At 41.2% G+C, this 25,000-nt stretch overlaps 1 protein-coding gene across 6 annotated transcripts in view; it reads left to right on the forward strand.

The window, feature by feature from the left end:
• Positions 1–25,000, forward strand: part of ZEB2 (zinc finger E-box binding homeobox 2) — a 114,855-nt gene that overhangs the window by 86,313 nt on the left and 3,542 nt on the right. For all 6 annotated transcript variants that reach the window (XM_021530342.3, XM_021530345.3, XM_021530341.3 and 3 more), the window contains 6 exons: positions 2,775–2,846; positions 8,863–9,051; positions 9,751–9,965; positions 12,481–12,589; positions 13,455–15,424; positions 17,437–17,617. In XM_021530342.3, coding sequence (XP_021386017.2) covers positions 2,775–2,846; positions 8,863–9,051; positions 9,751–9,965; positions 12,481–12,589; positions 13,455–15,424; positions 17,437–17,617 — 2,736 coding nt within the window. The remainder of the gene's footprint in view (positions 1–2,774; positions 2,847–8,862; positions 9,052–9,750; positions 9,966–12,480; positions 12,590–13,454; positions 15,425–17,436; positions 17,618–25,000) is intronic.

The following is a 25,000-nucleotide window of genomic DNA, read 5'->3' on the forward strand; positions in this document are numbered from 1 at the left end:
TTAGACAGACATGTTACATTTGGTCAGATGGGCTCCAAATAGCGAGGTGCTCTCCAAAAAATAAACCAGCAAAGCCCCCACTTAGGATCCATTCAGATTAAATAAATGCTGAGCTGTGTTTGTGGATCCTCTGCCTCATCTGCACACACAGAATACTGTCCTGCTTTTATTCTGGCTCCAACATCCAGAGCTTTGCTCTGTATTTACAGCAGCAGCCCTGGATATTCAGAGTATGTGTTTTACCAAATTAATGCTGAGAGGAGGAAAACGCTGTGAATATATGTTGGTTTTTTTTTGTTTGGTTGGTTTTTTTTTTGTTTGTTTGTTTTTTTAAGAAAGACAGAAAGTGCAGGGTCACAGATTTTAGGAAGAGGGCAGGTTTAGGTAAAGAAAAGTCATGTTTGAGTGTTGCAATGCTAGAGGTTAAATTGTGCAAGTGTCAGCTAAACGAGAATTAAAATGTACATGAAAAATTGCAGGGTGTACCCCGGTGACCTGAACAAAGTGAGAAGCAGAGCAGAGCCTTCGTGAGCCTTGAATAATTTTTGGGAAGCAACTAGACACTTTAACTTCTCTTTACCACAGAAGAAAATGGCAATGAGGAAGGAAGTGCAGCAAAAAATCTTCAACATTACCACTATTATGCAAAAAAAAAAAGCAAAAAAAAAAAAGCTGTTAACTGTTTTCCCCTTGCTGACTGGGTAGACATGCCCTCAGATGGAAAACTTCTGATACTTGTGACTCTTTACTACCACAATCACATGAGATGATCAAGGAAGAAAATTACAATGGCTATATTTATATCGAAGGCTGAACTTCTCAGAAACACTGTACCTTGATTAAAATTTCTGGGAGGCTGCAATAAAAATATCAGATTTGAGACTGGCTCAGCAGATCAATTATCATAATTGACAACATTTTATTAATACATATTGAACTCCTGAATGTTTTGGACGCAAGATAACCCTGTGAAAATGATCCTTAGAGAGGCAGAATGCCAGATCTGGGAAAAGAATCAAGGCTGTCTTGTCTGCTGTACAGTTTAAACAAATATTTTTCATCTGGTCTGCATATTCTATGCTTTTGTACAAATTTAGCATCTGTTTGTACCTGCATATTTTAACTTAAGAGCTTTCATTAATTTTTTTTCTCTTTTTTTTACGCTTCAAAGCCATAAACATGTATATTTATACCACAGCATTGTATGCTGGTTGTAAAGCTCTGAATTAAGTCATTCTGTGCTTTAGTTTTGATTAGAATGATACAATTAGAACCTGTTATTCTACCAACTAATTACTTGTAGAGTGTGACATCTGAAGAATACTACAAGATTACAATTTTAGGAATGAACTGAGAATGTGCTCTGTTTATATTATTCCCCTATCTTCAGTCAAATCATTGTCATGGAAATGGGTTAATACTGGGCCAGTCTCTGTCCTCATCAAAATCTTTCTCACCAAAAAAAAAAAAAAAAAAAAAAAGAAGAGTAATAAGAATTTTAATGCTTCATGTATCAATAACATTTTAATAGCATGCTTTGATCTTCTTGCCAGTCTATCACTTGATTGGCTGAGCAGCATCCATCTTCCTGAATCATCATCGACTGGTGTTTGTTTCTGGGAAATTCTCTCCTTTTTTAAAATTTATTTGGTCATTGTTGAACCACTTCTGGGTGCCTCGTGCCATTTTATTTCTTGCAAGTGCATCTCAGTGAATAATTAAAGGAAATTTTTTTCACTTAAATATCAAACACTAAATTCCTTTACTTAAAAAGAAAAGGAAAGGAAAGGGAGAGGTTTTGTGTTTGTGCTTGTCTTCAGATAGAGAAAGGCTGACATTTAGAAGTTGAAAAGGGGAGGAAGAAATGCTCTGTATAATTTTTTTGCTGATGAAAACCCTTCAGGAGGTTAAATCCTATCCAGGCTGCATGTGTGAATACCTGTTGCACATGAACTAACAAATTAGCAGCAAGAAACCAAGTTTGACAGGCAGTGCCAGGCAGGCTGAAACACCCAGGAAAATTGCTCTCCCCAGTGATGGAGCCTCTTCTAAAAGCTATTTTTATTCACTATGAACCCCCAGGTTCATGGAAAGTAAACCGATCCATAAAAATACATAATAAATAATTTTACACGTGTCATGCTCATTTGCATGTGTATTAACCCAATTTATGGCCATAAAGGCAGAGTTTGTCAGTGCACAGAAGATGCAAACAAGTAGTAGTGGCAGAGAACTTCCTACAGTTGGGGATTTGTCGCATTTCTGCACCACTCAAAATTAATACTTGCTGTGCCTGAAACGAGGTTAAAATGACGGTGACAGCTCAGATCTGTGTGGCGATAGATAGAGAGGGAGATACAAGAAGTTCTTACATTTTCCTTCTGCATTTGCATTTTCTTCCAGGTATAGATTTCACAGTGCCTGTTAACTGATTATTTCTTTTAAATAAGTAAGGGGGGGAAAAGGACGAAAAAAAAAATCCCTTTTTCTTACCCGAAAAGGGGTTTCTCACTGCTTGTTAGATTTGATATTGGGAAAAGCCCTTCCTTTACTCTGAACAAATAGTTCTGTTTTTCACCACTCGCTGTCGTGTTTAAAGTAAATAAGTTCTCGTCCCTGCAGCACTGCTGAACTCATTCACTTCCCAGAACAAAGCCATTGTGTAGAGGTCCACAAGAGCCCTTTTCTCTCATTCCCCGAGCGGGATCTTCCCCAGCTTTGTGAGCCATTCACCAGCCTGCCTGTGCTAAAATTGTGCCTGCTTTGTTTCACAGAAGAAATGAAGGAAGATTATGACACTATGGGGCCTGAAGCCACAATTCAGACCACTGGAAACAATGGTACAGGTAAGGCCTTGCACGGAGTGAGCATCGCTTTTCTTTGGGATCACGTGGAGCTAGCTGTGCATGGAGAAAGAGAGTGACAAAAATCTTATTTCTTGTTTTCAGTTAAAAAATTGGAAAATACTGACATAATTCTCCTGGTTTTTAATTCCCCCCAACTTGATCACGAGAGTGCAGTGACCAATTCGTGCAGTGAAGAGTCCTCCTGTGTCCCACAGCATTTTAGCCCCGACTCCTTGTAGCTGCATCCTTGGGAGATGATAGTCCTCAGCAGTGTGAGGAGATCTTTTCCCAGGCAGGGTGAACCTTGGATTGTTTAAAGTAGCTGGGCCAAGATACAGTGGCCTTTTAATGAGAGACTGTAGAGCTTGATAATGAGGATGGGGTGCACCCTCCTGGGCAGCCCCAGATTTGGGTGGTGCACAGTGAGCTGCTTCAGAGACTGAAAACATCTTTTCAACAAGGCAAACAGAAACCCCTTACATAGATCCATAGACACACACACACTTTAAATGCATATTTATGAGATTATAATGTTTCTGGCTAATCGTTTGTTGGGGTTTTTTCCCCCACTTTTAGCATCATTTTATTTCCCCTCTTCTTAGAAATGAATACATTTGGTGGCACAAGAAGTGTGACAGAGATATTTAGCAGGCATCACCTCTGAGCCATCTCTCTTTTTCCGTAGCAGAGCAAACCAGCAAAATGTTCCTGTTGCTATTTTCAAATCCAAATGAATTCAGGGATTTACCATGTTCTTTCCAAAGGCCCCATTCTATCCTCAGCACAGCTGAATGCCATACATCACACAGTGTTTCTTCTGCATTTTGTCACAATTTGAGATGTTGCAGATAGATTTACACAGCTAAAAGGAAGAGTTTTCTAGTGTAAGTACATTTCTATCCATTCCATTATGAAATTTAGTTCATAGGTAATACTCTCCACAAATATTACTGTAAAAGGTGGTACCAAAGTCTCACAAGGATTTTATTACTCACACTTTCCTAATGTTGGTAACACCCACATAAAACCCCAGTGCTCTTATTAAGCAACACAAGAAATTTACTTTATCATTCTTGAGGGGGAAAATAATAGGAAAATAAAACCGTATCACTGCTTTCTTCATCCGTGAGATTTATTATGCGTGAAAGGAGGGTGGCACTGAGGCACAGTTCATCATTACATATGTACTTAATGATGTTGCTGTGCAGAACTGGCTGCATATGTATCTCAAAAGCTTATTTTATTTCCAAGAGATGGCAATAAAGTGAAAAACTGTGCTTAGCACTCGGAGAAACAGGATTTTAAAAGACATCTGATTCAGAAACAAGGTTTGATGGTTATCTGAATTACCATTACCAGAACCTTTGAGGTCCCCTATCAGTCCGTGTGACTTCCTTTGCACATGTTTTCCTTGCCATAACAGGCCTTGACTCCTTCATGCTTGCAATGTGGTCTGCATGAAGGGGAAGACTTCATGTCCCCTCAGTCCCTTCCCTTCCACTATCTGATGCCCTTGTCTTCCAGCTCACTTTTGGGCTCACAGAATCTCTCTGGAGGTGCCCTGTGCCAGCCCTGAGCGGGGTCCATGGGGCATCCTGCCTCTATTGGAACCAGTTTTGCATGGAAGAAATAAGAGTTGCCCCTACCCAGCTTGATGCACTGCAAAATCATGGCTCAAGGGGCGCTTTGCATTTAAGTGGTCTGCATTTAAAATGAAAAAGCTTCTCTGTGTGTTGCTCCTATCAGTTCCTTCCCCAGATGTCCCAAGTCCTTGGCTCCTCTTTACTCTGGCTGCCACGGGAGGCTTGCTCAAATAACCATCACAAGTTGCTCTGACAGTGTTTAATTCAAGTCTTTTGTCACTTTTTGAGGTGTTCAGAGCCCCTTTCAGTGGAGGCTGGTGCCTTGTCAGGTTGAGTAGAACATGTTTCTTTAGTTGCTGCAATCTCAGTAGAATCTTAAGAGCAATGTCAGATTACTTAGGCATATTAAATACTCTTATAAATTAAATGCTTATGCCAATATTTTCACCTTGAGAGGGAGATGCCAGGTGACTATGAGTACCTCTAGTTTTTTTTTTATTAGGAATAAAAGCTCCCCTTCATGCCCAGTGAGGTTTCTCAATCATTATTTGACAAGTAAAGGGAAGAAATCAGTCCCTGAGCTGTAGGAGATACTTCCTGGATATCTGGGAAGTGTTCAATGTTTTCTTCTTGAGCCTCACTATAGGCTTTGGGCCTGTCTTGTGTGTGTGGCCTCAGTTTTTCCCTGCAGGTTATAGGGCATCTAATACTGTTATTCAATTAAGTAGCCGAGGTGAGGATGAAACTCAACCCAATGAAAACATACATCCAACCAGAAAGTTTCTGTACATGTGTGCAGTATCTGTGGTACACTTTTAGCATCAAATTCACTGCAAAATATAATTAGTAGAGAAAGAAAACTAGAAGAAAAGTTCTTCATTATTAAATCATTCTGCTATTGTCAGAGTAGCCACTTCCTAGTGGTACTTAAAGAGAAATATTGTCATCTGTACATTAATCATCTGCGTTTTTATAATGAGCCATGCGGGCTTCACAGTGAAGCAGAAGTGACCATTAGGGTGAAAATTTAGGATTTTGGTCCTGCTAAATGACTTTGTAAATATTTCTGAGGATTTCTGCAACAGGGACTTGAAAACCTGACGTTTACCAGAAGAGGTTTTTAAAAGGTGAATGAAGAAATTCTTCTGGTTTATTTTATTCAACCTTTTATGATTATTGCAACTGGGATGCTTGCAGAGAATGGATTAACAAAATCTCTGTAAACAAACAGAAAAATTTTCCTGGTTTTGATTAGTAACATCTGTCAAAATTCAAGTAAAGATCTCTTAACATAATTTAAAGAAGGGAAAGAAAAACTTTCAGGGGGAGGAAAACAGAACCAAAACTTGGCAGATTGGAGGACAGGCCGTTTTCAGGCTGTAATCTGTGTGTACCAATGGGGGCCTCTCACTTCCTGGCTAATGAAGGCTGTGGTTTTATTAGCTTTGTTTGCGATTAAGGGCAGCTATCACCATCTCACAGGACGAGTTCCCACACAAAATAACTGGTCTCCCAAGCTCCTTGGACCTCTCTCTCACTTTATCTTGAAAGGTCCTAAATGCCTCCAAAGATAGCTTTCCTTAATGTGTTTTATTTTTTTGTGACACAGCCACATCAGTTTTTGGAGCTGAAAATATTTCTGCTTTCCAGGCTCCAATAATTAATTAAAAAAAGACTTATTTGGTGAGGTCCCCCACCATAGATCTCACTGAAATTCTTGCCTCGCAGGAGGGGATGTGCAGTGTGTGTGCAGTGTCAGTCCACAAGGAGTCTGGGAACATGGCTTTGTACATGGAAAATAAATCAGGGCATGGAGGGGGGAAGCAAGTCTTCCACCCAGAAGCTGAGAGACAAACCTAATATTTGTCAGATGGGTCTTTTTAGTACCTCTGTGTGAGCTTCCAGCCACGTCTGAATTGTCAGTAATGCTGCTAGTGAGAAACCAGCCCCACATGGGCACCCTTGACTGTTTGTGTTAATCTGCAGCACTGCAGCACTGGTTGTATTGTTTCAGTGAAGGGTCTATCAGCTTTTCCACTAAATCCCCTTGTTTTTAGGGGTTTATAATGTAGACGTAAACATTTGCTTTAGCTCCTGGATTGCATGTACAGACATAGAAGCTCAATAATCCTGAAGAATTAGGAAGCCAAGGCTGGTAATATCGCAGCAGTCCTCCACAGCCTGTTGGATCAGCCTCCAGATAGACTTGGGGGCACGAAGGAAGAACCTCATTTGGGTTTGAGTTGGGGATGCAAGCTCCTAATATTAACTCAGGCCTTGCTTAGTAGCTTGAATCCTAATCCTATAAATGCAGTTGCAAACTCCTCGTTTACCTGGGGGAGAAAAGGGACACATGGGACCATCCCATGGAGCCCTTCAGTTTCTCCTCTCTGGAGAAAAACTCCCTCTCCTTGCTTCACTCACTGGCTCATGGCCTATATTTGGCAAAATTAAACTTGTTTTCTTGGGCGTATTGCTAAAACAAGAGCAGGATTGGAGCTTGAGTAGTGCTAAGTCAGAGGGTAGATGATCTTTTAACACCTGGAAGATTTAGGCATAACAGGGGAATGACAAGTTAGATTTACAGCATAAAAAATAAAGCCTCGGGGTTTTTTCTGATAAAAACAAGAAGTTCTACACCTACTGTGATGTTCTTATGCATAAGGTGTGCTCAGTAAGTACCATTTTGTTATATTTCTCTCCCAGAACAACATGGAGGTAAAGTACTCTTCCTTCTTCTCCACACTGACACTCCCCTTCTCTAGAAGCTGCTTTATTTTGGTGTTGAAAGGGGACAATTGTTTCTCATGCTATTAACAAATGGTAACTGGAGCTGCAGTAGGACCAAGAGGAGCTCCGTGGCGGTGCAGCCATTCCCTACAAAACCACTGTGATAGGAACAGAAGTTCCCTTCCAAAAACCAGGGTCCTGTGCCCTGTGCCATTTGGTCACTGTCACTAAAATACTGCAGAACAGTTGAGAAGCTGCTCAGCTGGTATGAAAAATAGGGCATATTCGTCTCAGCCAGAGGATTTGATTTTATCGGCTAAAGGGATGAGGTTTACAGAGACGGATATCTACTTTTATCGATGACGCCGAGATCAGAGCTTCAAATCAGGCACTGCAGGCTCCCAGTTGTGCCCCAGTCAGAGGTCATGTCTCATTTTCACTGCCAGCATCACGGCCTTGCATTTTCAGAGGAAACTGAGGCAAAGCCTTCACCCGTTTCTAAACACCAAGGAGCGGGTTAGTCTCTCATTTCCAGTGGTTAAAACCATAACCCCCTTGATTTCCACATGTTTACTCCATGTTGATCCTTGGCATCACTGACAGCAGAATTGTGCTGTTTAGTATTTTACTTTTACATCAACTCCAGAACAGTCCATGGTGTTTCCTCATTTTCTTATTTCACCTCTGCAGAGATACATTAAAAATTTAATCAATCATAAGTTGTTCTTTTCGTTTATGGTCAGTTAAAAACAAGTATCTTCAGTTCCCTGCCACCAACTGTGTCTTTCAAGACTTGTTAATAAACAAAGTGACACAATTTAGAGGAAGAAAATGGTAATCTCCTTTTTTTTTCTTTCCTAGTATAATTATATTATTATTTGTCTATAACACCCCAGAGTTTTAAGGTTTTTCCTGTAAGCAGTGTTCATACTTGGAGGAGAAAAGCACATTTTTTGTAACAGGATGCTTTGTGTCTGAGTATGTATTATGTTTCATGGACATTGCATGGATAATAAAAAACTGAGGTTACATTTTAAGAAAAGAAAGAAAACCCTTGTATGGATTGTCAAAGTGGTTTTGGGCTTGGTGACCCTGTTATGGTCTAAACCATGTGGCTCTATTGCAGAAATCATGAAGCAATAAGTTTTTAAAACATCCCATTCTCTCATTATAAGTTAATTTTTCAGGGAGGGAAAAAAAAAAAGCGGGAAGATATGAGCAACTTTCTTCTTGTGCCTGACAAAGAGCAGCCTGAGGAAGACCTGTCTCAGAAAAGTTTGGTCTTTTGCTACCTGCAATTGCCATCTCCCACATGGGGACTGTCTCAGGGGTCCAGGGGCAGCTGAGCTCAGTCCTGTAGGTCGAGCTGTGCTCATGCCAAAAGCTGTGGGACCCCCAGGAGCCCCATGAAGGTTGTTCAGGTTCCAGCAATGAACGATTACCTGCATTACCCAAGCCTCATAAACTTCTCCCTCTGCCCTGTAGAGCCCCGTGTTCTTGTTAATTTAACTGCCTGCCCTTACTTCCATCCACACTGGTAGAAAGCCCACGTTAATTTTATTGGGAGCTGGAGCAAGGATCCAGCTGTAGCCCCAGCCTTGTAGCTCCAGTACATCTGCTCCACCTCCAGCAGTGCTGACTGGCCCAGGCTCTCTGGGACAATGCACTCAACCACCCTTTCTTTTCCCCCTCTCTTGTTTCAGTGAAGAACGCAAATTGCACGTCGGACTTCGAGGAATATTTCGCCAAAAGGAAACTGGAGGAAGGAGATGGGCATGCAGTCAGCATAGCAGAGTACCTGCAGCGCAGCGACACAGCCATTATTTACCCTGAAGCCCCTGAGGAACTGTCTCGCCTTGGCACTCCAGAGGCCAATGGGCAAGAAGAAAATGGTGAGGCTGTAATTCATTTTTAGCCAGTATCCTGACCTCGTGCAGCTGTTGCAATTATAAATGCACTACATGCCTGGGTGTTTACCTTAAAAATTGAAGAACAGCTGCAGCGGCATGGAATTTCATGAGCAAAGATTGGGGCTGTAATTTCAGTGTATTGTGATTTTTTAGTCAGCACATTTGTATTACTTGGTGGGTGAACTGAAGAGCTGAATTTAAAGAGGAGAAAGGCTGCTGCTCTGCTTGGGAGTTTGGGAAGTTTTAATAGAGTTTTGATGCAACAAAAGACAGAGTAGCCAGCCTCTTGCTCTCCAATGCCTTGATAAATAATTGGAGAAGAGTCAGTAGGAAGGATTCGGTCAATGGCATAAGTAACATAATGAGCTGGGGCTGGAATGCAAATTGCCAATTGATCAGGAAAAGTATTTCTTAGTTTTCAAGGCAGCCAGGTCTGCGGGAGGAGTGATGCCCATAATTAATTTCCCGGCGGGGTCCAGAGCGGGCCCGGCAAGTCTGCCGTGGGCGTGCGCGGGTGCCGGTGCCTCCCGCCGCCGGTTGGAAGCGCCGTCCCTCCCTCCCGGGCAGCAGATTGCGGCGATTCCTCTCATACCATCCCGGGCAATCAGCCCATGAGCTGCCATTGATTTGCTGACCTTTTGGCCTGCCTCTCTTCCCTCCCCTCCCCATCCCGGGGTGCAGACCTGCCACCTGGAACTCCAGATGCCTTCGCCCAACTGCTGACCTGCCCCTACTGCGACCGGGGCTACAAGCGCCTGACGTCCCTCAAGGAGCACATCAAGTACCGCCACGAGAAGAACGAGGAGAACTTCTCGTGCCCTCTCTGTAACTACACGTTTGCCTACCGCACCCAGCTCGAGCGGCATATGGTGACACACAAGCCAGGGACAGATCAGGTGGGGGGCTGGTTTTAAGTGATTTCTTTCTGTAATAACCCCTTAGAGAAACGATATTGCTTTGATTGGCAATCATTATTAATTTTTCATGGCATTTTGAAGATGCAGATCTTTTAATGGTAATAGCTTTAATTGAGGTCTAAATGATTTTTTGATGGTCTCTTCTAATATGATTTAATAGTCTTATGTTCACGATCGAATGAGTGTGTTAATTTCTAATTTAGAAATTTTATTTGCACTTTAACTTGACTTTAGTTTCGTTTTTATGTTCCTCAAAAAGTGAATGAAACTGTAGCATTTTAATTATACATTATTAAACATCTCAGCAATTTCAATTCCATTTTTCACCTAGTTTTACTTTGCAGTGTTGCAAATAGGAGCTCCAAGACATACTAAAAGATCCGCTAATATTTTTTCATTACTTTTTGAGTAACCTTTTCAATCACATGAAATTATGCGTATTTTGTGTAATCGTTTCTTAGACATAATTACACATTCTGAGAAGAACTCTTCCGACAGTACATAGAGGCTATCATTTGTGATTGTGCCACTAGAATTGGGCATTGCTCTCATTTGTATAGCCCGGCAGTGTATCCGCAATAAATCAAAGCTGTTTTTTCCTCGATGGGGCACATGTAATATTATAGCAGTGCCACATTTAAGGAAATCCTGGTGTCTCAAACAGGTGACTGAGCTTCCCTAGTGCTCCTAGATGGGCTGGTGATAGACCTGTGCGACAAAATTCTTTACACACCAGCAGAAAAACTGTTCCTAGGTGGAGAATTACTTCTAAAAACCCATCGTAAGGAGGGCTGTAATGGAAACTCAAATGGCGTGGTTAAAAGTTGAATAAATAGATGTGTGCATTGTGTCAAATTATAAAGGCTTTATGTTGTATTTATTTTTCTTAAAAACCTGAAAATCACAATCTGCTGGATTTCTCTTGGTAGGTTTTTCTCAGCAGAAGGTAAATTCAGTTAGGCAAACACACATCTTCCTAATCATGCGATTTTTGCAATTAGCATTTTTAAGAGAACCGTATCTTTTGCTTGATCTTAAATCAATACAAATGACTCCAGAGCACTTTCTCCTTTCTTTCCTTCCCATGGCTTTTCCAGTAGACAAACACATTTTCCCATGTATATTTTTCCTAACCTGATCCACTGTAAGGTTCTTCCTTTTGCCTCGTATCTTTAAAAACACCAGGGGAGGGAACAAAACCCGCCTGGATATTTATCCAACGTAACTGCCTGAAATTTCACATGCGAGAGCGCGCTGGTACTGGCGCATTATGAATGGTAGCTTTGGTGTTGAAAAGTCCCCTCATTTGCTCATGGCATTTACAATTAGTAAATTAAAATGATTGTATCATATTAACAGTGGCACAACTAAAGTTTATAGTAGTCCTCGGAGGGCGATGGGGGGAGACAAAACAGCTGTTGCTGTTTGTTTATGCAACTCAGCAACATATGAGCGCGGGTCCCTCAATGGCGCGCGGCGGGCTGGGCTCTGCTTGATCTTTGAAGGTTGCTGCTGTTTGAACAAACCTCCCTGTGTCCCATGTAACACCATCTGTCTCGCCAGGAATGTGGGAAGAGGCAGCACACCCTCGCAGTTGTCATACCGTTTCGGCGCTGCCTTTTTTTTTTTTTTTTTTTTCCCTTCCTTTTTTTTCCCCCCCTTTTTCCCCCCTCCCTGCTCCTGCAAAAGGCTTTTGTGTCGTGGTTGCCTGCAAAAGGCTGACCTCCTACCTTGAGCATCCAGAGTGGCTACATGATTGCCGCAACTCCACACATGATTATCAAGATAATAATTATTTTTTAATTAATTTTTTTTCCCCTCTCCAAATTCAAAGTCATGGGGCTTTCCTTGCTTGTTGCAAAAAGGTCAGCTTTCTTTGATTATATCTTTACACCCCTTTTAACTTTCAACTTTCCCTAGCCCCTCAGAAGAGCACCAGGGAAAAACATGGCATGAAAGCTCAAGTCTTTCCTGCTGCTCTGTGATTTAAAAAAAAATTCCAGCAGCAGCTTATGCTGAAGATGCAGTCTCTCCTGCTTGATAATGAATTAAATCTTACATGAAATGCCACTAACGACAGTGTTTCTCTCTTTCCTCCACATGCAGTAAACAGAATTTTTAAACAAGCTGAGTCCCACATGTTCAGAATCTGCTAGGAATATTAAGAGCCACAAATCTTCTTATAAAACTGTTTCTCTCATCGTAAGATACCTTAAAGCAACACATTTCTGATGAGAGACTTAGGAAATAATTCTAAAGCAAATATCGAATGCTCATGTGAAAGTACTTTCTCATTTGTTTCAGTTTACTGCCAACATTTTGATTTTTATTGCAACGCTGATGAGACAAATAAATGTACATGCAGACCTTTTGGTCTGCTTGATGAATTCAGAGTCACATTAATTTAATTTTTGTTTTTTAAGCTTGAAATTCATGGTTTCTCTTGCATAAAATTCATGTTGGTATGTCTTTTGTTTTCTTCTTTTCCTCCCAGCACCAAATGCTGACCCAAGGAGCAGGCAATCGTAAGTTCAAATGCACTGAGTGTGGCAAGGCCTTCAAATATAAACACCATCTGAAGGAACACCTGCGAATTCACAGTGGTGAGTAGCGGAGGTGCTGGTGTGCTCATTTGCATTTTGTTTAATTAGCTGAGTTTTAAAGACTGCTTAAAATTTACACAGTTCTGCTTCTGGCTTCTTGGAGCTACCAAGGTATTTCATAAGTGATATCTGAGTCATCTCCTCATTTATCATGCTGTTAATACCACGGTCTTGCTAAAAGATTTGGAAATAGTAAATTTTCCTGCACATAATATAGATTGTTTGGTAGTTTGAGTTCAGGAGCGTTCATTCATCGCTGTGCAGTGGGAACCCGAAGAGTCCATTATATTTTCCAAAATAAAAAGTCCCCCCCGCAGTGAAATACAGCTCATATTCTCAGATAACAAGAAACTGCCAAGCCTCTCAGATTGAATGACTTGGGCATTTTGGCTCTCCTACTTGATGCAGAATTCAGCACACAAAATGTCACCAGGCTCAGCCCAGGCACAAACTGACGTGGAGGTTCTAACATCAGGACTCAGTTTCTCATATTGGTGCTCATATCTGGTGAAAATTCCATTTTGGGGAAGGAAATTAAAAAAAAAAATCTAATTTGAACAGTCTTGATTTGATTTGACTCTCTTCCCCACAGAGTGCTTACCTGTGACTTGCCCCGGTCAGTCTGGAGCCAATCTCACACTTTGATGGCTGTTGCCACCTGGAGACCCTGGGTCCAAACTGACCTCAAAACCTGTAGAAAGAGGAGGGTAAAGCAGTGGTTGTGTGTGGCCAAGTTCAGAGAATTAATATTTCCTTCACTATTAATCACTGGATACACAGGCGGTCAGCTAGGTACCAAATGCAAACTCTTGCAATCATAGCAGCAAGAATGATAATTAACATTTGGTTTTAATTATCATTTTAGGTGAAAAACCATATGAGTGTCCAAACTGCAAGAAACGTTTCTCCCATTCTGGCTCCTACAGTTCGCACATCAGCAGCAAGAAGTGTATTGGTTTAATCTCTGTAAATGGCAGAATGAGAAACAATATCAAGACGGGTTCTTCTCCTAATTCTGTATCTTCCTCTCCTACTAATTCAGCCATCACGCAGCTGAGAAACAAGCTGGAGAATGGCAAACCACTTAGTATGTCTGAGCAAACAGGCCTACTGAAAATTAAAACAGAACCACTAGATTTCAATGAGTACAAGGTTCTTATGGCCTCACATGGGTTTAGTGCAACTAGTCCTTTTATGAATGGTGGACTTGGAGCAACCAGCCCCTTAGGAGTTCACGCGTCTGCTCAAAGTCCAATGCAGCACTTAGGTGTAGGGATGGAAGCACCATTGCTCGGGTTTCCTGCAGTAGGCAGCAATTTAAGCGAGGTGCAGAAGGTCCTACAGATTGTGGACAACACGGTTTCCAGGCAGAAAATGGACTGCAAGGCTGAAGAGATCTCCAAGTTGAAGGTTTACCATATGAAGGATTCATGCTCTCAAGCCGAGGAACAAGGAGTTACCTCCCCCAATATTCCCCCCGTGGGTCTTCCAGTAGTAAGTCATAATGGTGCCACTAAAAGTATTATTGACTATACATTAGAGAAAGTCAATGAAGCCAAAGCTTGCCTCCAGAGCTTGACCACAGACTCGAGGAGGCAGCTCAATAACATTAAAAAAGAGAAACTGCGAACCCTAATAGACCTGGTAACTGAAGACAAGATGATAGAGAACCACAACGTATCCACTCCATTTTCATGCCAGTTCTGTAAAGAAAGCTTTCCTGGTCCCATTCCGTTGCATCAGCATGAGCGTTACCTGTGTAAAATGAACGAAGAAATCAAGGCAGTCCTTCAGCCTCATGAGAACATGGTTCCCAACAAACCTGGAGTGTTTGATAAGCAAACCCTCTTGCTGTCATCAGTACTTTCTGAGAAAGGAATGACTAGCCCCATCAACCCATACAAGGACCACATGTCTGTACTTAAAGCATATTATGCTATGAATATGGAGCCCAACTCTGATGAACTACTGAAAATTTCCATTGCTGTTGGCCTTCCTCAGGAATTTGTGAAGGAATGGTTTGAACAAAGAAAAGTCTACCAGTACTCAAGTTCCAGGTCACCATCACTGGAAAGGGCCGGTGCCAAGGTGGCGCTGGCTGCCACCAACAACACTCCCACTAAAGACTCTTTGTCAGCCAGATCTCCAATAAAGCCTGTGGACTCTATAACTTCACCATCTATAGCTGAACTCCATAACAGTGTTACTAATTGTGATACTCCTCTCAGGCTAACAAAACCTCCTCATTTTACCAATATTAAGCCAGTTGATAAATTGGACCACTCTAGGAGCAATACTCCTTCTCCTTTAAATCTTTCTTCCACATCTTCTAAAAACTCCCACAGTAGTTCTTACACTCCAAACAGTTTCTCTTCTGAGGAGCTTCAGGCTGAGCCATTGGACTTGTCTTTACCAAAACAAATGAAGGAACCCAAAAGTATTATAGCCACAAAGAACAAAACAAAATCTAATAGTGTAAATTTAGAACACAACAGTGTTTCTTCATCATCTGAAAACTCAGATGAGCCGCTGAACTTGACTTTTATCAAGAAAGAGTTTTCTAATTCAAATAATCTGGATAAAAGCACTAACCCAGTATTTGGTATGAACCCATTTAGTGCCAAACCTTTATACACAACACTTCCACCACAGAGCGCATTTCCCCCAGCCACTTTTATGCCACCAGTCCAGACCAGTATTCCTGGGCTGCGACCATACCCAGGACTAGATCAGATGAGCTTCCTACCACATATGGCCTATACCTACCCAACTGGAGCAGCTACTTTTGCCGATATGCAGCAAAGGAGAAAGTACCAGCGGAAACAAGGATTTCAGGTAAATGGTTTCAACTGTTTTCTGCTTTGAAAGGCTAGAATTTAGTATTTTGTGATGTGTCGTCTTAGAGAAGAAAAAGCCCAAAGCTATAATCAACATTTCCAACAAAATTAGCAGGGTTTATTTAAGTCTGAACTTGGAAAAATGTGGCGTAGTAGGAAAATAAACCGCAGTTAACTTAAGAGTACTTCTACTTGGATTCAGAAGCAGTACCAATTACTTTGAACAGGCATAATGACCTTTGTTCTATTAAGAGTTGAGCCATTTCTCATTATATTTGTATAGCAATATAATAATAATAATAATAATAATAATAATAATAATAATAATAATATCAATAAAATTCATATCCTAGAGGAAAAAAAGAAGGAAACTTTGTAAGAAAACTTATCTCTTCAGGGCATAACTATATTTCACCACAGAGAAAAGGAGCAGTGGAAGACCCCTCTGGAGTCACCTCCACACTCAGACACAAAGTTGTTGTATCCCTCTAAGCAGTTGTCCATACAGCCTCATAGACACTGTAATCCATTGAAAGCCTTTAGAGCTTCCATCTCTATATTTTTGGGGGATTGTTCATCCATCATTCATGGGAAAGTTGTCCTCTCTTCTCACAAATGTCTGGGGGATGAGAAACATTGACCAATAGCCCCTTCCTTTGGGCTACCTACTGGTCTTCCCAGACACTTAGTCCTCTAATCCTGCCAGTCATCTGGAACAGCTTTGAAAAAAACCCAGAGATTAAATTAAATTATTTGGAGAGGTAGCAGCCAGGGCCCTTAATTGCAGACAAAGTCTTTCTCTGGACACATAATCTGGGTCAGCACTTCTTTTTGCCCAGGTACAACCTGTAATTCTTCCCCCAGTTCGTCCCAGAGTTAACACAGGTGTAGCAAAGGATTTTGTCCTTTGCATGACTGCAGTGAAGAGCAACTACACAGAAGTCTTGTACTTTTATAGCCTTTTACTGGGTGTATTCAGATATAATGTACAGACTTTAGTTAAATGAGATTAACTGATTATAGATTAATAATTTTTTCTTACATTTGCGCCTGTCCCCCATGTCCTATTACCGTCCATTAGTAATTTTACTGACTAGTAAATGTTTTATAGTTTCAAATGTGAAAATCAGGTATGGTTTTACATTACAGACTGTAATCCCTCTTTGCACAATAGGAGCATAAATAGCACTGCACCTCCATAACAGCTGTTCCACTATTCCAATTTACAGTACATCTGCCCTCTTTGTAAATGTATTTAAGCCTATTTAATCTTCTCTAATATTAATTAGTGCAAACCTAGTCTAAGAAAACTGAACTGTGTGATAGCAAATGGAAATGTATGTTATCATGCAAGTTTGCACTCTCTTTGGATCGAGACAAAATAAATATCAAGAAATTTAATAATTTACTGATCCACATTCATTATTGCTTAATGCTGAAGGCTGTTTTAACATAGATAGAACATTGATAAAAAGTGTTATTAATATTCCCTATTTCAAATTACAAAATTAAATATAAAAATATAGCTTGAGGCCTTTAGTCGGGAGACATACATTTAAATGGATTGCATAATAATAACATTTGTACCTAAATATAAAATTCAATTAAAACCTTTCTACAGATACAGAATACACCCAACTTTTGGAATTTTGAGAGGAATGATCCCTTAGCTGTTGCTTACATTTACCTCTGTAAAATAATACAGTATTTTTTACTGGCCATGAAGAGCCTCCCCTTCACACTTTCTTGGAAATATTTAGTGCTGATGCAGTAAATACTCTTGGTTTGTGCAAACCACATTGCTGCAGAGTGCTCAAAGACAGAAAGTTGGTTTGAGGCATAGGAATAGAAGGCTCCTCATTATTTCCATACTTTCCATCAGCTGCAGTCTCATTATTCATATTCCTAAGCTGAGAGGAACCACCAAGGCATGACTGTAACTTCCCTGGGTGGTTGGTGGGCAGGATGGGTGGCGGGAGCAGCTTTTGCTGACGAGTGGCTCCCTCACAGGGAGAATTGCTTGATGGAACCCCAGACTACATGTCCGGCCTCGACGACATGACGGACTCCGACTCCTGTCTGTCCCGAAAGAAGATCAAGAAGACAGAAAGTGGCATGTACGCGTGTGACTTATGTGACAAGACATTCCAGAAGAGCAGTTCCCTGCTGCGACACAAATACGAGCACACAGGTAGGGCATCCGTGCACGCCGAGGGCAGGATTGAGGGTCGTGCTTTGTTCTCCACAGTCTTTCATGAGCACATTTGTGCAGGTGCTGAGGCTTTCAAAAAAATATTTTGTTCTGTTCTGAGTTATTTTTTAAATTTTTCTTGATGGTTATTGTTTGGTGAAGGACAGTTGGGTGTGATGGGGTAAATGTTGGTAGGTGCTGTGGCAATCATCACCAAGGCCAAGCCCTCTTGAACCTATCACTATAAAACAATTGCAACTTGATTAGCACAAAGTCTGCCTTGGGAAGGAAGAGTGACAGTGTATTTCTTGTTTCTTAGACACTATCTGACCCTGCTCCATTAAATCCAATAGGAAAATGGCCACTGACGTTAGCAGCATGAGAGCTGGCTCTGGCCAAGTTATCTGAAAGTCAGCAGCTCAGGGGGTTTCCTCTCACAGTGATTTTGCACACCAGCAGCACAAGCAGGTTGCAGTTCACTTTTTCACTTCCCAGTTAATGCCCAGGGAAGGTTCCCTTCTTTCCTGAGTAGGAAGTGATTTTTGTCTAGTTCAAGGAAGCTTGCCAAAGCTCACAATGCACTGTCAGCTTAAAAAATACTTTGGTTTGAAAAAGACCTTCTATCACACCTATGCTGGCCGTGGTTCCCCTTACAAACAGTGCTCCCTTCCCACTGTCAGCCAGGACAGAGCTCTCTGAGGGCCACACATTGGCTCAGCATGTTTCAGTTAGGGGAAAATGGGACCGGAGCTTCCCAAATAATAGAGATATCAAGTTATGTTGGACAAAGGGAATGTGAATTATCATCTGAATTATTGTGCAGCAGGACATAAACCAAACTCCAACTTCCTAGAGTTAGGAAAAGTTTACTCAGGAGGAAACTTGCCTTAACTTTGAAAGCTGAGTCCCGCTTCAGGAAATGAAGCAAGTCACATCATCCTTCAATCTCACCATTTGAGGGTAAAAACCTTAAACCTCTCTATTAATACATCTTCCAGGCCTCACATAACCCTTTGGCTTTTCACAAATGAAAAATTTACTATTCAGAAATGGATGGTGCCTTTAAAGCAAAATCCTTTACTTTGTTATTTTTCCTTCTTATACTTTTCTTCCAAATTTTAAGCTAATCCCACAATGGAAAATACAAAAGGAAGTTAAAATACACGTGGGATTGGGAAAGAAAATTAAAAGCAACATTTTGGACTAGATCAGCCAGTTCATTGGCAGAATGTGCTTCTCACTACATTATTCAGATCAAATTGTTTATTCAGTAGAAGAAGCTTTGAAGGCTTTACGTCCCTGCACCTTTCCTCTCCTGAATGATTTTATTACAGCCATCTGCAAACATTATGGTTTACTACACTACTACTGTAAAGCTCTTATGTTGGAACTGGCCTTCATATATATCGGGATCTGGACATATGGTTGAATCCCATAAAGTTGGTAGTCCATAAGGTCGACAGACATATGGTTGAAAGGCTGAAAATTTGACAAGCTGAAATGTGTGCAATCACCTTGATTTGCAAAATAAACTGCATTTGTAATAGCAAAAATATGTTATGGTCTTGAAGTAGCATGGGAACCTACTGCCTAGAAAAATGCCACACAGCTGCAATGCCAGGACTCTTCTCCTGCTTCTTTCCTCTGTCCCTTTTGGCTTCTCAACTTCACGTCCATCAATTTTATGGGACTCAGCCTTATGATCCAGAACATGTATAGGGTGTCAGATTTAATACAGTAGAACTAGAGCACATCATCAGGCTGGAGCCTGGCATTTAGGGACAGGAAGGATGGTCTCGTGGCAGAGGCACAGGCACTGAGAGCATGGCACTCTCCCCTGCCTCAACTCAGACTTCTTTTGTGAATTGCAGCAAATTGCTTCAGCTTTCTCTCACCTTCTCCCATCTTTGAAACATGGGGAAATGACACCAGCCCGCTTCTCTGGGGTGTTGTAAATATTAATTCATGATATCCTGCGATGGAGTTCACTGGATAAAGAGGGAAGTACTATTACTATTATTTGCTTTTATGGAACCTCAGTGCATCATGCCAGTGTTTGAGTGGGAGCTCTGAAGGGCTTGGCTGGGCCTGCCTCAATACCTGCACACTGCACTGGCACTCTGGCTAATGGCTCATGTGCATCTTAAGTGAATTTCAAATTAATTTGATAGTTTCAGGCAGAGCTTGTAATTGCATTAATAACATAGGTGTGAAACTGCAGTCCATGTTCAGTGGAAGGAACCGAATTGAAAGTAACACCCTCTTCTGCCTTTGGGGTCATTGTAAGAGCAGGCTCAGATTTTTCAGCCAACTTTTTGAAACCTAAAAAAGAGAAAAAAAGCCTTTTTTTTTTTCTGAGGGTGTTGCTGTTTTCTGAGCAGCTGATCACGACCTGTTGTAGCTTCATTAAAAACATGTTTTAGGAGGAATTGGAATGCTCCCTGTCTTTCCTGGAGAAGCACAAAATAATGGCTGTTGTTTATAACAATCTCTTTTTTTTTTTTTCTGTCGAAAAAGAATATATGTGTTTTATTAGAACTTTGGGACAATCAGATTTTTATTTGTCACCCCTTCTCAAGGTCCATGTATTGCAGCCAGTGATAGAACAAGGGTTAAGAGAGTCAGACAGAGGCCCCTAAAAATTGATCACAGAGAAATAATTTGAAGCAAAACATAGACAGGTAAAACTATATAAGCTGTCTGAATAATTGTTTATTGTTAATCAAGTGTTGTAAAGGAGAAAAAAGGAATGTTTAGGTGTTGCAGTGCAGCTGAGTTTTGGTGCCAGGGCAAGAAGAAAAGGATTTGGCCAGGTCTTTTTGTCAACCAAGAACTTTTGGTGGAACCATGTGGCCGGCTGCAGGACAAAGAGCTCTGGGATTACCTCTGTACACCATGCCTGCCACAGCTGGAACAGAGTAGAAAAAGGGCCACAAATTTCACAATCCCTGCTTTTTAATTTGTGCAGTATTGGTGGTATTCTGTAATAGCTTTCAGCTTCATGGGGAGAAGGAAAATTTATTTTGTTACTGCAATGAGTGAATTGCATTGGTTCTGGCTCATCTGAAATTTAGTGTAGAGGCCACTGTTTGTTGCAGAACCAAATTCTGACAATTTAATTTTGGGATGCCATTGAATTTTAAGAGAAGTTATGTGTCCTTCTTAGAGTTTGAGCTTCACAGGGTCCTGTTTCCTTGAAGCCAGGGGATGCAGTGCTGTAATTAGGGTGCAGAGCATGGCAGGTAGCACAGGCACTCAGTGCTCACATGATTTTCCTGTGGAATCTTACGGACTCATCCTAATTTGGACAGGCTGAAATTAGTTGAGCCAATATGGGATGTGTCTAATCTCAGATTTTTCCAAGCTGCTTAGCACAAGCTTCAAGACACTTTTCCTTAAGAAAGGTGAAGAAGCTGGTTGCCTTCACGGCAAAGCATGGGTGCTTTGGTGAGCAGAAAATTCTTAGTGCTGCTGACAAGGAGGGAAGGCAGGAGTGGGTGAGTGAGCAGGTGAGCAAACAGAATGGAGCATGTAGAAATTCAGAAATATCCTGGCTCCTGGTCCAGCGATGGAGGAGTAAGGTGAAGGTTAATGTTTGTTCTGCCCTCGTCAACACCCATGTCTGCCACACACCAGCTTTGTTGTAGCTTCACAGGGGAACTCTCAGTGTGCCTGCTCCGCAACAAAAGCTGGAAACAGTTTTTCAGAATCCTACCTAGAAATTTAAAATCCTTTCATTGTTGTTCTATATTACATCATATTCTATTTTATTACTTGTGTGGGCTGTCGAGGGCCTCATAGCTGTGCTAGGGCTTTCATCCTTTCCTTTTCCACTGTATATTTTATTAAGACTTCTTTTTTATTTTTGTAGCTTTCATGCTGATGCAAGCACTAGTTTTATTTCCAGATTGATTCTGTAAACTAAATATTGTTCTTGAGCCTGGTAGCAAATCAGCTCTCTCTGGCTAGTATTTTGAATTCCCAGCTTGGGAGTTTTCTTTATTTAGAGCTTGATTCATAAAAAATTTACATGCTATTTAAAGGTTATTTTTTCTTGCTTTACTGTGATACAAGTTTAGAATTCCCCATTTTACACTCAAATAAAGGGGAAAAAAGGATATATTCTATGTTTGTGTCTGCAGACAAGGTCTCCTATTGAAAATGGAACAGGTGCAGCTTGGGCAATTATATATAAATTGCATTTATCTTGCACCTTTGACCGCTTTGCTATGCTCTGGCCACTAATCCATCTCCATTGGGACTACATCTAACATCCAAACCCCTGAGCAGCTTCAAAAGAACTGCCTTAAAAAATAATAAAAAACAAACTGTCATAAAAATGTTTCCTTCTTTCCTCCGAAGAGTGGGATTTCTGTTTGGCCCCCTCCCATGGCAAAGAAACCCACTCTGCCTTAGGCAAAGGATGGGTGATATTTAGTCTGGGACCAGTGACAGCTTGTGATCTGATGTCTTGTGACTTTTATACCACTGCAAATGGGAAATGCACAGCTTTTCAGTCAAAGACTTTTAGCCCAGGAAGATTGAGATATACTTTCTATCAGAAATTTTTGTTGTTGTTGCCTTGTTTTAACAGAAATGCAATTTTAGAGACTTTGCAAAGACATTAGTTCTAACTTCCCCTCTGTAAATTGAGTGTGGGCCCCCATGGGAGCCTGTGTTTTGCAACAGAGCAAAAAAAGGCCCAAATATTTCCTATAGATATTTGATAGAGATTTATAATTTAATTTCATTGCCAAATGTGGCATCTACATCACTTATCCATCTGATGAAACACAAGTGTTTTGTGAGCCTTTCTTTGATCTTCCTTGGGTCCATCTCTCCCAGCTCCATCCCCCATGGATGACACAGGGGATCTCGGATGGGATTAGATACAACCTCTGGGGTGGGATGTCTAATCTGCTTCCTTTTGATTTATCTCTAATCCAGTGGTGGTATGAATATTGTGACACTGCATGACAGTGTTCTAGGACAATGTGATGGCTTCAAAATGAAGAGTGGGTTTAGATATTAGGATTTTAGGTATTAGGGAGATATTACTAGGTATTAAGAAGAAAGTCTTCACTGTGAGGGTTGTGAGGCTCTGGCAAGGCTTAGAGCAACCTGCTCTAGAGAAAGGTGTCCCTGCCCATGGCAGGGGATGAAATGAGATGAGCTTTAAGGTCCCTTACAACCCAAACCAGCCAGGGATCTATGGTTTTCTAAAGTTGTAGGTCCTCCTCATCCACCTACAATTGCAGATTTATCCCCATCCCCAGTGTAAAATACCTTAGTCCAGTTTTATTTTATGGCCTCTTAACACATTGTAGGGATTAAACACTCATTTTAGACGGCTGGAATACTGGGTTTTGCACATGAGGGGAAGAAAATAATTCTGCAAATGTTCAGAAACCCGATACATTTAAAAACATATTTCAATTAGTGTTGTAACAGCTGCACACTGAGCACTGCTAAGGTATGTTATGTGGTGTCTGAACAAAGAACTTTGCCCAAGCTGTCAGGTTCCCTCAGATCAGAACTGAGGCCTTGATATGGATGTGGTAGACTAAATAGCTCTAGCATTGCCTTTTTAGTGCTAACATAAATTAATATGAAAATATGAAGTATTTTAGTCTATTCATTTCTAAACTAATTTATAAAATATGGATGATTCCCTGCCAGGCTACATCTGTGTGTGGCACAAATGCCACATGCAAGGGTTGAGCAAAGCAGGCAAAGACTGAGGGACGAGCACATCACCCAGGTTTTGGAAGGGTGGGTGGAGGCAAGTCTGGATGAGAGCAGTGGAGGTGGATGACTTCTGTTTGAGGAAAGGAAAACTGCTGGGAGCTGGATGGAGCACAGCTGTGAGAGAGAATCATGGATAGAATAGTTTCTGTTGGAAGGTATCATTAAATGTCATCTAGTCCCTGCAATGAAATCTTCAGCTAGATCAGGTTGCTCAGGGCTTTGTCCAATCTGACCTCAAATGTTTCCCAGGATGGGACAGAGAAGGGTGTAGTGGGCATTAGAAGTAGTGTGCTGTAAAAAAATAATCAGGGAATTCAAAGTAATGGAGAAGTGATGGTGGAGAACTGGAGCAAGACAAGGGTTGGGCTTGTTGATGTTAGGGAAAAGTAAGTCAGAGGGAGGGACTGAGATAACGTGGGCAGGATGCTAAAAAGGTGCTGAGGAAAAGCAGAAAGTCTGCAAGGAGCAAAAAAGAAACCAAATTAGCAATTATTGAGGTATTAGCGAGGGGATATCAATGTGTTGCTCCGAGGGTAACCAGCAGGACAACTGGGTCAGGGCAGAGGTTCATCCCATTAGGTGTTGGTAGAGCTGGGAAAGCTCCCACCTCACCCGTGAGGGTTTTCCACTGGCAGTGCTGGGCTTTGAGAGCACTTAGGCTGAGAGTGCTTTGGGATTTTAAGCTAATTTGAGTAAGTGACTTGATCGTGCTTAAATCTCCTTAGCTAAGACTCTGGGATTTCCCCTTTGTGGCTAAACTTGTGCCCTGAATCGCAGGTAGCTGACTCCAGCTCTGGATTTGGTGCACCCCTAGGTCAAGGATGGAGGTTCAAAGCCAAAATACATTTAAAGCTCAAAGCCCAGAATTTTCTTTGAGTTTGACTTTAAACCAACAGGTTAAATTGGCAGAAATGCAGATTTAAGAAACAGTTCACACAAGTAATACTGCTACAATTCAATATATCAAGTTTGAATTTTCTATTTTACTATAAAGAGAAATACAGGAAAAAAAGAAACCTTGTATGCGTGCAGACCTAGGAAAATCTCTTACAAAGAAATGCAGTCTGAGCCCTAATTTCTAGGCATCTACTAGTTTCCCTGTCATTTGGGTTACTTTAGCTGTGGTTTCTCCTGTATTTTACTTGCTGCCAGATCTCCCCTTCATTTCATAACACAATTTTGGCTTCCTTGAGGATTCGTTAATCACACCTTATTAAATGTGAACTTTCACAGTAGGACTTGAAGGTAGCTGTGACTGGATAGAAAAAAAAAAATTAGCATAGTTCTTGGTATTCATTCTTAGCAACTTTGCTATGAAAGTGGAGATTTTTCTCTGCCTGACTTTCCGTGCTCTCATGTCCCAAGGAAAAAAATCAGACCAGGTTCATAAAGGAGCAGCTTGAGTTTTCCTGGAAGCTGAGATCCTTCAGTGGTCTGAAAGAATTTATATTTTTCCCTGCTGGATTTCCTTCCATGCTGGTGTTTCCTAGCCCTTTGCTCTTGGCTGGCAGTCTACCATACTCATCCTCTCCCTGCTTCTGTTTCTTTAAAATGAAAGAAACATCACACTTTCACAACTGACAGGATGGAAGGGCTCTGGTGTGAAGTTTATTCCTGTTCTGGTCTCATGCTGCA

The sequence above is a fragment of the Lonchura striata genome, chromosome 8, assembly GCF_046129695.1.
Source record: "Lonchura striata isolate bLonStr1 chromosome 8, bLonStr1.mat, whole genome shotgun sequence".
Taxonomy (NCBI): Eukaryota; Metazoa; Chordata; class Aves; order Passeriformes; family Estrildidae; genus Lonchura; species Lonchura striata.